General features: G+C 42.1%; 2 protein-coding genes across 3 annotated transcripts; both read right to left on the bottom strand.

Moving 5' to 3' along the window:
- Nucleotides 1–3,823: 3,823 nt before the first annotated feature.
- LOC137764768 (gamma-crystallin C) lies at nt 3,824–5,390 on the bottom strand. 2 transcript variants are annotated; one of them, XM_068543805.1, is made up of 3 exons: nt 5,382–5,390; nt 5,033–5,275; nt 3,824–4,099 (listed from the first exon to the last, which is right to left on the bottom strand). In XM_068543805.1, the coding sequence occupies exons 1-3, from the start codon at nt 5,388–5,390 to the stop codon at nt 3,824–3,826; spliced, it is 528 nt and encodes a 175-aa protein (XP_068399906.1). The 2 variants fall into 2 exon arrangements, with proteins under 2 accessions (XP_068399906.1, XP_068399907.1); XM_068543806.1 differs by having other exon boundaries at nt 3,824–4,096.
- A 4,002-nt stretch (nt 5,391–9,392) lies between these two features.
- On the bottom strand, nt 9,393–11,498 carry LOC137764767 (gamma-crystallin B). The gene is made up of 3 exons (XM_068543804.1): nt 11,490–11,498; nt 11,141–11,383; nt 9,393–9,668 (listed from the first exon to the last, which is right to left on the bottom strand). Exons 1-3 carry the CDS (start codon nt 11,496–11,498, stop codon nt 9,393–9,395), a joined length of 528 nt encoding a protein of 175 aa, XP_068399905.1.
- Between the last annotated feature and the right edge of the window lie 1,913 nt (nt 11,499–13,411).

The following is a 13,411-nucleotide window of genomic DNA, read 5'->3' as shown; positions in this document are numbered from 1 at the left end:
CTTGATTTTAAAAATGTGAAAATATGATGAGCAATAGTTGGGGGGGGTCTTGTTTTTTTATAATATTGATACTTCAAAATCTTATCCTAGAGTTATTCCAGAAATTATCCCTCCAAGGGAGGAGGGACAAATTAGGGAGGAGTATGGGATTAAGAGATACAAACTACTATGTATAAAATAGATAAGAAACAAGGATATATCGTAGGACACAGGGAATTATAGCCATTATCTTGTAATAAGTTTTCAAGGACTCTAATCTGTAAAAATACTGAATCACTATGTTGTACACCTAAAACTAATATTGTAAATCAACTATTCTTCAGTAAAATAGATCTAACAGGAAAAGAAAGAAAGAAAGAAAGGAAGAAAGATAGAAAGATAGAAAGAAAGTTATCCCTCCATAGAACTCCCCACATTAGGATAAGCATAGCAGTAAAGGACATGCTACAGTCCCATCCTTGCTTCTTACTGTGGGACACTGGATGTGTTTTTTTTTTAATAAATTTTTATTGGAGTATAGTTGCTTTACAATGTTGTGTTAGTTTCTACTGTACAGCAAAGTGAATCAGCTATATGTACACATATGTGCCTCTTTTTTTGGATTTCCATCCCATTTAGGTCACCACAGAGCATTGAGTAGAGTTCCCTGAGCTATACAGTAGGTTCTCATTGGTTATCTATTTTATACATAGTATCAACTGTGTATATATGTCAAGCCCAATCTCCCAATTCATCCCACCTCCCTGGCCGTGTTACTAAGTTTAATTTAGCCCCAGTTTTTTTCATAAGTGTTGTAAATAAAAGGCTTAATTTGTCCAATATATAAGCTTTTTATGTGATTGAGCTAATTTTTTTTCACCTTCAAGATAATGTTCGTCAAATGGAGCTTATACTAGAAAACTATCATACTCTTCTTGTGTCACATGACATTTTCATTTTAAATAAAGTAGAATTACTCAAGCATTTTCATCCCTGTCTACTACCACTCTCATTAACTATAATGAATCTTTATTCTTCTCAGAATCCTTTACTAAAGCTGTATGATTCACCAGTAAAGGCACAAAACCGACTGTAAAAGTGATTGGAACCTGGTTCCTCAACATTTCTCTTTTGGAATTCTAAAGAAGAAAAAGTCCACTTCTTGTTGGATTGCAAGCTCCCTGTGATTTTGTGTGAGAGAAGAAAAGAGAGAGAAAATAAGACATTTATTAAATGTTTGGATTGTTATTAGAATTGCTATATGAGCGTCTTAAGCATGTTTAGCATAAGAAAAAGGCAGATTTTGTAGTTCTGGATTGTTAAAATTTCTCCTGACGGACAGGAGGTACATTGGAGGATTCCAATGGAGGCTTGTACCTCAAGACCAGTGGGCTCGAGAAAGGAATAAAGGGGCAGAAATTTAGGGGATGGAGGTGGGGGTGAGGTGGGAGGAGGGGCGAGAAAAAAGGAGGTCAGCTGGAGGAGGTCCTGATAGGGAAACAGTGACCTGTGCCTTCCTGGTCTCTCGTTCCCCAGCCAAAGGGCCAAAGGCTGGAACTGGCTACTCCTGAGATGCAACATTTTGTCTGCTGTGTCAAAAACAGTTTTTTTCCTATTCACAGGAAACTGTTTTCATTGGAGGTGTTGTTCCAAAACAGGAAAAAAAAAAGTGTCACAGAAAGGTATGTAATTAAGTTCTAAATGTGTATGTCATGCCAAGAAAACACTTTCCCTCCCCAAATGTTAAGGAATAAAAACACATCTCACGAGAAATATATAAATAAATATTGCTCCATTTTTCCTCCTAGAAATGCATCATGGGATGCCTTAAAACTTCTTAGCAACAGCACTTGATAAACAAGTGATTACATATGTGTTATTTAGTACTTGGGAAGTACTTGACCAAAAAAAAGTGATTATGTATTTATTGTTTGGTGTCAATATTTAGTATTATTTCTGTGTAGAGTTCTGTGGCAGTAGGGACAATGCCTTCTGTTTGTTTGCTTTGTTTGTTTTTTCGTCCCCAGTGCTGTACACGGCAAGCCTATGGTAGGTGCTCAGTAAATGGTGATGTCCCTAACTCAAAGAAGGTAGGCTCCTTGGTGGCTAATAATTGGGCAGTCCATTAAAAGGAAAAATAACTTGCACTATGAGTGGGCAGTCTCACTTCTAGGTCTCTATCCTCCAGAAACTATGGCGTGTGTCAATAAAGGTATATGTACGACGATATTCGTTGCAGCCTTGTTTGGAAAAGCAAAATTGGAAAAGCCCAATCACTAGTGAATAAATGGTTAAATAATCTAGGGAACCTCCGACAATGGAACACAATGCAGCCATTAACAGAATAAGGTACTGACCTAGATAGATGTCCATACCACATTACATTTTATTGATAAAAGCAAGTTGCAGACTAATATGTACAGCATGATTTCATTTTTGTAAAGAAATAAAAATATGTGTTTCATGATATAGCTATATAAATGAGGGAAAATTCAAGAAGGGTACCCACCAAATGTACAGAAGGGCTAGCAATGAAGTGTGGGATCAGAGGGACCCCTCCACTTCTTTTTTTTTTTTAAAGTTTGCTGTTCTTTCTTTCTTTCTTTATATTTATGGCTGTGTTGGGTCTTCGTTTCTGTGCGAGGGCTTTCTCTAGTTGCGACGAGTGGGGGCCACTCTTCATCGCGGTGCGCGGGCCTCTCACTGTCGCGGCCTCTCCCGTTGCGGAGCACAGGCTCCAGACGCGCAGGCTCAGTTGTTGTGGCTCACGGGCCCAGTTGCTCCGCGGCATGTGGGATCTTCCCAGACCAGGGCTCGAACCCGTGTCCCCTGCATTGGCAGGCAGATTCTCAACCACTGTGCCACCAAGGAAGCCCCCCTCCACTTCTTTCTTTATAGGATGTGTAAAGTAGTAAGATTATGGGAGACTTTCACTTTGGAGGGAAAACTTCAAGTTAAAAATAAATTAATTTTCTACTGATGAAAGAATTTTCATTTTTTTTTTTTTTTTAATATGCAGGGCTTCCCTTGTGAGCAAGCAGATTTTACTTCAAACAGAGGGCTCTAGAAATTATGGCTTTCTTCAATGTGCCTTTAAATTTGAGCCTGCTTTTTTGTAGTAAAGAACTTTTGTTTGTGGTACACTATATCAGGCAAATCTATTTAAAATATTAATGTGTATCTCATTAATTTATTTGCATTAGCTGGGCACTGTGAACAGCTGTGCAGTTTCTAAAATTCACTCAGTGTTTGGTCCAGCAGCTGTACTGGCCAAGAGGTGCACCCTGGTCAGGAGCTGTTTTAGAGTAAGAAGGAGTGTCTTCAGCTGAGTCCAAAAGTATGGCAATGGCTGATGGCAGCCCTGGCATTAGTTATATATTACTGTGCTTGAAAGAAAACAAAAGTGTAATTCCTTATATAGTCTAATCAGGCTTTTTCCAAATGGGCTGCCCTCACCACTCACCTGTGACTCTGTGGCTTACAACTACTTCTTGGGTCAGATGGAAACTCCTGGAATGCTGTTCCTTAGGCCCTCAACTGAATGCCTCCCTTCTCACCAGTCACCCTCTCCCATCTCTCTCCTTTGAACTGCCTTTATTTCTCAGACAGGTTCTCTCCTTTCTCCACCCCTACTCTGAGCCTTGTTCAAAACTCATCCTACCTTGATGCTCTTCTAGAACAGACCCCGCCACCTCTTATCCACTCCTCAGTCTTTAAGAGGGAGTATTTACAGGTGAATTAATGGGCACACAATGAAAGAAAAACAGAAGCCAGCGATTGCCAACAATACAGACTAAATACTTTATTAGGTTCCAAAATGAGAAAACAGTAGTGTGAAACTATTTCAGTATAAATCCACCACCCTCCGCACAGAGCCGGCCTTAGCATCCATGGCCCCCCAGTCTTGGTAGCGCCTGTACTCTTGGGGTCGCAGCAGGTACTGCCGGCCGCAGTAGCTGGGCATCTCATAGAGGACCCAGCAGCCCTCCAGCACGTGGAGGGAGCGGACCTCATTCAGGTGGAAGCGGTCCTGGATGCAGGAGCAGTCCTCGCTCAGCTCCACCATGAGGCCTTTGTGATCCTCTCTCTCATACAACCGCAGCCTGTGGGAGCTTGTCTGCTCGGTCCACAAAGAGAAAGAGCAGAAAAAGCAACCAAACAAGAGATGAACTTGGCAGGTTGGGGCATGAGATTGTCAGTGTCAAAACTGAGACTCTGAAATTGCTGTGAATGCTTCATATGGATCTGTGTTCTACTAGCATTTAACAAATGCTCATTTTCTATTTCTTATGTGAGAGATGGAATTTTTAAGAAGTTCAAGGTCTGGGTTAGAATCCATCATGAACTCAAATATCTTGATTCCTAATTCTTAATTCCATAATTTCTTGATTCCTAGGTGATAAACCTACATTTTGGGGGAAAACGGTAAGTATTTTGCCTATATTTTAATAAGAGTATTATCTCCCAAAGTTATATACATATACACATACATTTACCACTAAAACAGGATTTTAAAAAATCACACCCTTTGGTGGAAAATTTGTTTAAATAGTCTGAAACCAGAATTCAACTGATTTTCCAAATTAAGAAAAATTACCTTTTCCAAAATTGAAAGATAGCTTTGAATAGCCTATATTAACAACAGAGTTTTCCATTTTTACTAGTCTGCAGTGGAAACTATCTAATTTGTTCATTATCAATTCCTTTACTATAGGTAAAAATTTATTTGTTAGAAATACTGCCTTCTTATGCCTAAACAGCTTCCCACGTGCAAGTTTGTTTTATATCCCATTGTGATACTACATTTGTTACAGACAAGCTTTGACTGACCTAATGGCAGCAAAGAATAAAAACAAAACTGACTGTTTCCCTAAGTCAAGTCTTCCTTATATTCTCTGCTGTTTTTCTGCTGGGATCTACCTGGGCTTTGGCAGCTACCCAAAGCCCACTTAACCCTTAGGTGTATTTAAAGGAAAACCTCCCTCGCCCTAACATCCATCAATAACAGAGTGAGGACACTCAGGTGGCATGATTGGAATCAAGCTGAACTCACTTGGGGGATGAGACAGCAGGAGCGGACGGAGTCGTTGAGGCCCATCCACTGCTGGTAGTCGGGGTAGTCGCCGCGCCGCAGGAAGTACTGGTGGCCCTGGTAGTTGGGGCGCTCGTAGAGCATCCAGCAGCCGCTCTCCACCCGGATGGAGTTGCAGCGGCTGAAGTAGGGCTGCAGGTTAGGGCAGTCGCTGCTGCACTCGTAGCGGCGGCCCTGGAAGCCCCGGTCCTCGTAGAAGGTGATCTACAAAGGGAGTATAATTCAAAATTAAATCATTTGCTCCCCATAATAGATCTTGTACAGAGGCATTTTTCCCCCCTCCATTTTATTTCACTTGTGTTCCGTTTACCTTCCCCATGGCTGGTTGACACGGATGATGCAAGTTCAGTGTGATGGGGCCCCGGCAGCGCAGCGGGTCTATATAGCAGGACGGCTGCTGTGTTGGCAAGAACAACACAAAAGGGGCCCCGGGGGTGAGTAAGGGGATTTTATGGATCGCTTTTACATGCTGCATTCAGTGGAAATGCCTGTCTAGTCTGCCCTCATTCTCTGGTATATTCTAACGCTGTCCTGTTCGGGTTCTGGATGAGTCCCTAGAGTTGCTTTTATTTGGATTCTTAGTGTTTTATAAATTTATCAGCACATCAGTCTGAACTTTTGACCTGAAACTCATGTCTCTATACATATGATTCATGTATGCCCTGTGTATTATGGGGGAAAAAATCTATGTCTTTATGTAAGTGCCCCAGAATTCCAGAGAGGCTGTGGGTGAAGCAGAATGCCACAAGCACTAGTTTTTCTGGACCACAGAGACCACTGTATCTTAAAACTGCTTTCTTCACAGGACTTGTCAATCCAGTACAGGACACAAATCTGGATTCTGATTTTTGCTAGTTTTGACAATGCTTTAAGGCATAGCTTTTAACTTCCTCTTTGGTGAGTACGCTTCATATAACTGGAAACCAGCCCCTCGTAGCCGACTTGTGATAAGAACCAAAAGAAAGGTTTTTATGACCATTGAGTTCAAGACTGAGAATTATATTGCTTTATAGACTGCTTTCCCTTTACCAGGGGAAGGCAGTAAAGCTTCGTGGACTCAGAATGTCCACTTAGTAACCACATGAACTTGGCAAGCCACACAACCTCTCAGAGCAGGAGTTATTTCATAATACTTATCTCATGGGATATAGTATGTTGAATGAGAGAGAAAGAAAGAAAGAAAGAAAGGGCCGGCAGCCTCTAATATTTGGAAGCTGGCCTGGCCCTCAGAGCTAGGCCATATTTCCCTATTAGACATAAACAATCTCACAAAATACCAACTGAGGCAAGGTTACCCTGAGACCATGATGAAATGAGACAAAATAAGGCCACTTCATAATTTTGTCTAAGCATAGGCAAAAACAAAGCGAATGTGCCATCCACAAAATACCAGACACAGGCCCTCTCTCAGCCAAAATGATTAACTGCTACTTCTTTATCAATTGCAGCTTTATCCTTGTTCTTTGCTCCCTTCCCCATGAGTAGATCTATTAAGATATCCAATCATAAAATTACCCTTGCTGTCTGACAACATCCAATTTAGTGAACTCCTGCGTTTTACTTTATTTATTTAAAAAATTTATTTATTTATTTATTTATTTTTGGCTGTGTTGGGTCTTCATTTCTGTGCGAGGGCTTTCTCTAGTTGTGGCAAGCGGGGGCCACTCTTCATGGTGGTGCACGGGCCTCTCACTGTCGCGGCCTCTCTTGTTGCGGAGCACAGGCTCCAGACGCGCAGGCTCAGTAGTTGTGGCACACGGGCCCAGCTGCTCCGCGGCATGTGGGATCTTCCCAGACCTGGGCTCGAACCCGTGTCTCCTGCATTGGCAGGCAGATTCTCAACCACTGCGCCACCAGAGAAGCCCGGAATCTGCATTTTTACCTGGCAGCAGCAGGTTGTTCTTGGACCAATCTTTGAAAAAGACTACTCTGATTTATTCCTTCTTCTTTTCTTTTCTTTTCCTTTCTTTTCCTTGTGTGTGTGTGTGTGTGTGTGTGTGTGTGTGTGTGTGTGTGTATGTGTGTAGAGCTGTTTTACAGTGTTTTGTTAGTTTCAGGTGTAGCGATTCAGTTATACATATATTTATATCTCTTCTTTTTCAGATGATTTTCCCTTATGGGTTATTGAGTATAGTCCCCTGTGCTATATATGAGGTCCTTGTTGTTTACCATTTTATGTATAGTAATGTGTATATGTTAATCCCAAAATCCTAATTTATCTCCCCGCCCCACCGCCCTGCCACCCATCTTTACTTTTGTATTCTCACTAACTGTAAAAATGAACTGGCCCGTACAGTTTACTCAGTAAATGTCTGGGGGTATGAGCGTTATTCCCTTGTCTGAAATTCATCGTTGTAATAGTCCACGGGACCTCTTTCAAATGCTCAGCGCAACAGGCCTACACACTCACATCAAAGTTCAGCATTTGCAACTTTCAATGTGTAGGATGACACAAGCACCCTGCATTTGATCTATTTAATGGGCATTTATAATAGGCGAGATGAGTAGCAAAAGAGAGGAAACAGAACTGTGCTGTCCCCTAAGCCCTCTGCTCCTTCGTAATTCTAATTTTATGTCTCCTGAGACGCCAAATTACTGTTACAACAGCAGTGTCCAATTCCAGAGTTTTGCTAGTGTCTGAGGTCCAGTCAACTGTTGACCTTACTACCCACATGTTTGCTTCCTAGTATTGATAATTAATGTAGCATCTGTATCATACACGTGCTTGGTTAAATGAGAAGAGGTCATTTGGTTGGCGGCCATGTAGACCAAACTCTCCCAAACAAGGAGACTGGGTAAGGACCCGGAGATCACCATCATAACACCAGCCTCTGGTTCTCTTTCTTGGCTTGTCTTTGATGGCCATTCAGTAACTGACATGAAGACAGGAAGCAATCATTGACCCACCTCTGCTTAACTCCTATGGCATTCCTCTTGGAACAAATGGATTTTCATGTTCAAAATGTGAAATAAAATTCATATTTTATGGCAAGGCAAGAAAAATTTCAACATAAAAATTCTTTTCTGCCCTTTGGCCTCTCCTCTCGCCCCAACATTGTTTATCTGCATTATACATCAACCAAACCTCCTCCATCATCAAGAATACCTGCTCAACCATAAACAGCAATGTTCTCCTAGCACCAACAAGGCAACTCCTTAAAAGATAACATTCCTTCTTTTTGTTTTTTTAAGTTAAATATTTATTTATTTTTGGCTGCATTGGGTCTTCCTTGCTGCACCCAGGCTCTCTAGTTGCGGCGAGCAGGGGCTACTCTTGGTATGGTACGTGGGCTTGTCATCGCGGTGGCCTCTCTTGTTGTGGAGCACAGGCTCTAGGCACATGGGCTTCAGTACTTGTGGCGTGCAGGCTCTAGAGCTCAGGCTCAGTAGTTGTGGTGCATGGGCTTAGTGGCTCCGCAGCACGTGTGATCTTCACAGCCCAGGGATCGAACCCGTATCCACTGCATTGGCAGGAGGATTCTTAACCACTGCGCCACCACCGAAGTCCCTTATTTTTCATATATGGTCATAGTACTTTACTCCCATTAAAATGATGGGAGGCAGGGACTACTCTGGCCGTCCAGTGGTTAAGACTCCGTGCTTCCACTGTAGGGGGTGTGGGTTCAATCCCTGGAAGGGGAACTAAGACCCACATGCAGCATAGCCAGAAAAAAAAAAATGATAGGAGGCAGAGTTTTCCTATGTGCATGTGGTTTTTGGTAAAAATCCTGAAAATTTTGTACAAAGCACATATAGCAAAGAGACAGTGAATTCTATTGGGAAATCTCATGGAGGTATGAGGTATTGGAAATGGGAGAAAAGGGATGGAGGCTGTTAGAAGGATAAGGAGTGCAGTAGGTAAGAGGACCAGTTCATTTCTTTGTTTGTTTATGGAGCTAAAGTAAGAGTCTAGATGAGAATGGCTTTCCTTATCAATTAAGACTTGGACTATATAGGGAAGATGGTGGGGATAACCTGGAGGGATAACTTGAGGTGTTTCAATAAGTACTTGTTTATTATTGTAACTGTAAAGATATCTTTGTAAGATTAACCACAAATGGGTTGAGCCCAGTTGAACTGAACTTTGAGCCTACATGGCCTAGCCTTTAAAAGAATGCTGGCAATAATATCCTCTACTTAATTCCCCTTATAAGAGGTTGTTCCCCATCTTGAAAACATATGTTATCATGTCTGGCCAAGTGCCATTATTGCTTTTGAAGTCCTAATAGATTAAAAGAAAGGCAGGACTCTATTAGTGCCAGAAACACAAGCTAAATCTTTTATTAGATTCTAAAGGAGAAAAATGGAGAATGAAAATACTTCAGTAAAAATCTGTCACCCGTCTTAGAGAACCAGCTTTGGCATTCATCGCCCCCCAGTCAAGATATCTCCTGTACTCCCCCGGCCTCAGGAGGTACTGCCTTCCCCTGTAGTTGGGCAGCTCGTAAAGGACCCAGGAGCCCTCCAGCACGTTGAGGGAGTGGATCTCAGTGAGGTGGAAGCGGTCCTGAAGAGAGGGACAATCGTCTGTGATCTCTGACATTTGTCCTCTGAAGTCATCTCTCTCATAGATTCTCATTCTGTAAGTGCCGGTGTGCTAGGGTGGCAGACAGAAAAGAAAAAGTAAGTGAACACAAATAGAGAGAAATTAAAGTTCCCTTAGTCCAAGTCTGCTTTCACCACAACCATGTTGCGGAGTTAAGGAGCCTTCCTGGTCCCCATCGCCCAGCCGTGAATCTCACGGTGGATGGGCTAAGCTAGGAACAGAACTTAGCAGCTCTTCAACTGCTATGCACCAGTCTCTGTCCTTGGGAATTTAGGTTTGTCTAAAATAAAACTGATCATTTTAGTGCTTGTTATTAGAGAACGTCCCTCTCAAAGGAGAAAAGTGAGCGTCTTTGGAAAGTGAAGCCTCATTTGATATATTACCCTTGTTATAAAGGAATCAACATTTAGCTATTTTCTGTAAGACTAACGTTTTGGTTCCCATGCATACTATGGATTATTAAGCTCTTGTAAAAAAATAAGATGACACATCTTCCCTACCTCTGTTTTCATAACTTCATTTGCAGTTCAAATTTCAACCTATGTGACTCTTAAGCTTCCTTTCTGGCCTCCTACCCTCCACTTCCTCATTCCCTCAGCAGCAGGAATGGTCTTCTTGCAGCTCTGTTTGGATGACACCGTTATCTCATGCTCCTGCACTTCTACACATTCTTCTAAGAACTCTGCCATCACTCTCTAGGAAAGACTGAATCTCAAAGTTTATTTTTGGATGTGGCCTTTCCTCTAATTTCTACCTCTAGGTGAGCTAATAGGTACTGCCTACAAAATCAGAATAGAAGCCAGGGGGCCTGTCTTCTCTAGCAGGATAATCAAATAGAAAAGTAAGCCAAAGCAAGCAAAAGTATTTTTATCAATTAAACAGAACCAGATTGTATTTATAAGTTGTGATCTATTGGATTTCTGAGTTGATATGGTTTGGAATGACCACTTTAAGAAATTATATCTTGAAAAAAAAAGAAAAGAAATTATATCTTGTAGTGGGAGTAGTTTGGGGTTAGCAGAGGCAAACTATTATATATAGAGTGGATAAACAATAAGGTCCTACTGTATAGCCCAGAGAACCATATTCAGTATCTGGTGAAAAACCATAATGGAAAAGAATATAAAAAAAAGAATGTATGTATGTATAACTGAATCACTTTGCTGTACAGCAGACATTAACAGAACATTGTAAATCAACTATACTTCAATACAAAAAAAAGGAATTATAACTCGAACAGATGATAACTTCAGTCTCTTCTATGTTCTGCTTTTTGTTAATGAGTCTTTTCATTTTTGATTCCGTTTAAAACATGAAACACTGGGAATATGTGATTTTAAGAACACCACCACAGAGTTCATGAAGAACGGCTTGCTATGTGGGACACCCTTCTAGAACGGACTGCGTGCATTGGGGTCACTCCCCCTTTCTGCTCTCCAGGTGGAACGATTTGGTTGAAGGATGACAGTTTTTAATGGCTTTGATTTCCAAAGAGAGGAAGGCAAAGACAGAGCCACACTCACTGGGGGGATGAGGCGGCAGGAGCGGACGGAGTCGTTGAGGCCCATCCACTGCTGGTAGTCGGGGTAGTCGCCGCGCCGCAGGAAGTACTGGTGGCCCTGGTAGTTGGGGCGCTCGTAGAGCATCCAGCAGCCGCTCTCCACCCGGATGGAGTTGCAGCGGCTGAAGTAGGGCTGCAGGTTGGGGCAGTCGCTGCTGCACTCGTAGCAGCGGCCCTGGAAGCCCCGGTCCTCGTAGAAGGTGATCTACAAAGGGAGTATAATTCAAAATTAAATCATTTGCTCCCCATAACAGATCTTGTACAGAGGCATTTATCCCCCCTCCATTTTATTTCACTTGTGTTCCGTTTACCTTCCCCATGGCTGGTTGACACGGATGATGCAAGTTCAGTGTGATGGGGCCCCGGCAGCGCAGCGGGTCTATATAGCAGGACGGCTGCTGTGTTGGCAAGAACAACACAAAAGGGGCCCCGGGGGTGAGTAAGGGGATTTTATGGATCGCTTTTACATGCTGCATTCAGTGGAAATGCCTGTCTAGTCTGCCCTCATTCTCTGGTATATTCTAACGCTGTCCTGTTCGGGTTCTGGATGAGTCCCTAGAGTTGCTTTTATTTGGATTCTTAGTGTTTTATAAATTTATCAGCACATCAGTCTGAACTTTTGACCTGAAACTCATGTCTCTATACATATGATTCATGTATGCCCTGTGTATTATGGGGGAAAAAATCTATGTCTTTATGTAAGTGCCCCAGAATTCCAGAGAGGCTGTGGGTGAAGCAGAATGCCACAAGCACTAGTTTTTCTGGACCACAGAGACCACTGTATCTTAAAACTGCTTTCTTCACAGGACTTGTCAATCCAGTACAGGACACAAATCTGGATTCTGATTTTTGCTAGTTTTGACAATGCTTTAAGGCATAGCTTTTAACTTCCTCTTTGGTGAGTACGCTTCATATAACTGGAAACCAGCCCCTCGTAGCCGACTTGTGATAAGAACCAAAAGAAAGGTTTTTATGACCATTGAGTTCAAGACTGAGAATTATATTGCTTTATAGACTGCTTTCCCTTTACCAGGGGAAGGCAGTAAAGCTTCGTGGACTCAGAATGTCCACTTAGTAACCACATGAACTTGGCAAGCCACACAACCTCTCAGAGCAGGAGTTATTTCATAATACTTATCTCATGGGATATAGTATGTTGAATGAGAGAGAAAGAAAGAAAGAAAGAAAGGGCCGGCAGCCTCTAATATTTGGAAGCTGGCTTTGCCCTCAGAGCTAGGCCATATTTCCCTATTAGACATAAACAATCTCACGAAATACCAACTGAGGCAAGGTTACCCTGAGACCATGATGAAATGAGACAAAATAAGGGACTTCATAATTTTGTCTAAGCATAGGCAAAAACAAAGCGAATGTGCCACCCACAAAATACCAGACACAGGCCCTCTCTCAGCCAAAATGATTAACTGCTACTTCTTTATCAATTGCAGCTTAATCCTTGTTCTTTGCTCCCTTCCCCATGAGTAGATCTATTAAGATATCCAATCATAAAATTACCCTTGCTGTCTGACAACATCCAATTTAGTGAACTCCTGCTTTTTGTTGTATTATTTATTTTATGTTTTTTTGGCCGCGCCGAGCAGCATGTGGGATCTTAGTTCCCCAACCAGGGATTGAACCCGTGCCCCCTGCAGTGAAAGTGCGGAGTCCTAACCACTGGACCACCAGGGAAGTCCAACTTCTGCCTTTTTAGGCACCTCCCCAAGTCACCCAACCAATGTAGAAATCCTATCATAGTTCTTTCTAAGCCTCTTACGGAGACAGTCCATACTTCCCTATCGTGTATGTTCTCTCCGTCACTGTAACCAGTAACAAACCCCTTTGTTTCACAACAGGTGTGTCTGGTGGCTTTTGGCTAAAGGACATTGACCTGAATAAATGGGATTATGTGTTTAATGTGTTTGGCACATACTTGGCACAAATGAGCACTGAATAAACGTTTGATATTAGTAATAGTGAGACATTATTAAGGATGACTTCAGCCCATTTGTCTCTCTCAAAGATGCCTGAAAAATGTCTCCACCACAAAGCCATTTTGTGGTAAAAATGTAGCTATGGAAGGAACTTTAGAAATCATCTAGTGTTTTTCAAATTCCAGGATGCATTAAGAATCACCTGTGCTTATTAAAAATGCTAATTGCCAGGCTCTACCCTCTTCTGAGACTCTGCATCATTAGATCTGGAAAAGACTCTAGGAATCTGCATTTTACCTGGC

Source organism: Eschrichtius robustus, chromosome 5 (assembly GCF_028021215.1).
Source record: "Eschrichtius robustus isolate mEscRob2 chromosome 5, mEscRob2.pri, whole genome shotgun sequence".
NCBI classification, from domain to species: Eukaryota; Metazoa; Chordata; class Mammalia; order Artiodactyla; family Eschrichtiidae; genus Eschrichtius; species Eschrichtius robustus.
The sequence above is the reverse complement of the archived record's forward strand: the minus strand, read 5'-3'. Positions and strand labels throughout refer to the sequence as shown.

What these genes read in the sequence shown, in the direction of transcription:
- LOC137764767 (XM_068543804.1), bottom strand. An exon ending in CCTGCCGCCTCATCCCCCCA is followed by an intron (nt 9,669 to 11,140) that starts GTGAGTGTGGCT and finishes CTGCCACCCTAG; the next exon opens with CACACCGGCACTTACAGAAT.
- LOC137764768 (XM_068543805.1), bottom strand. An exon ending in CCTGCTGTCTCATCCCCCAA is followed by an intron (nt 4,100 to 5,032) that starts GTGAGTTCAGCT and finishes TTGTGGACCGAG; the next exon opens with CAGACAAGCTCCCACAGGCT.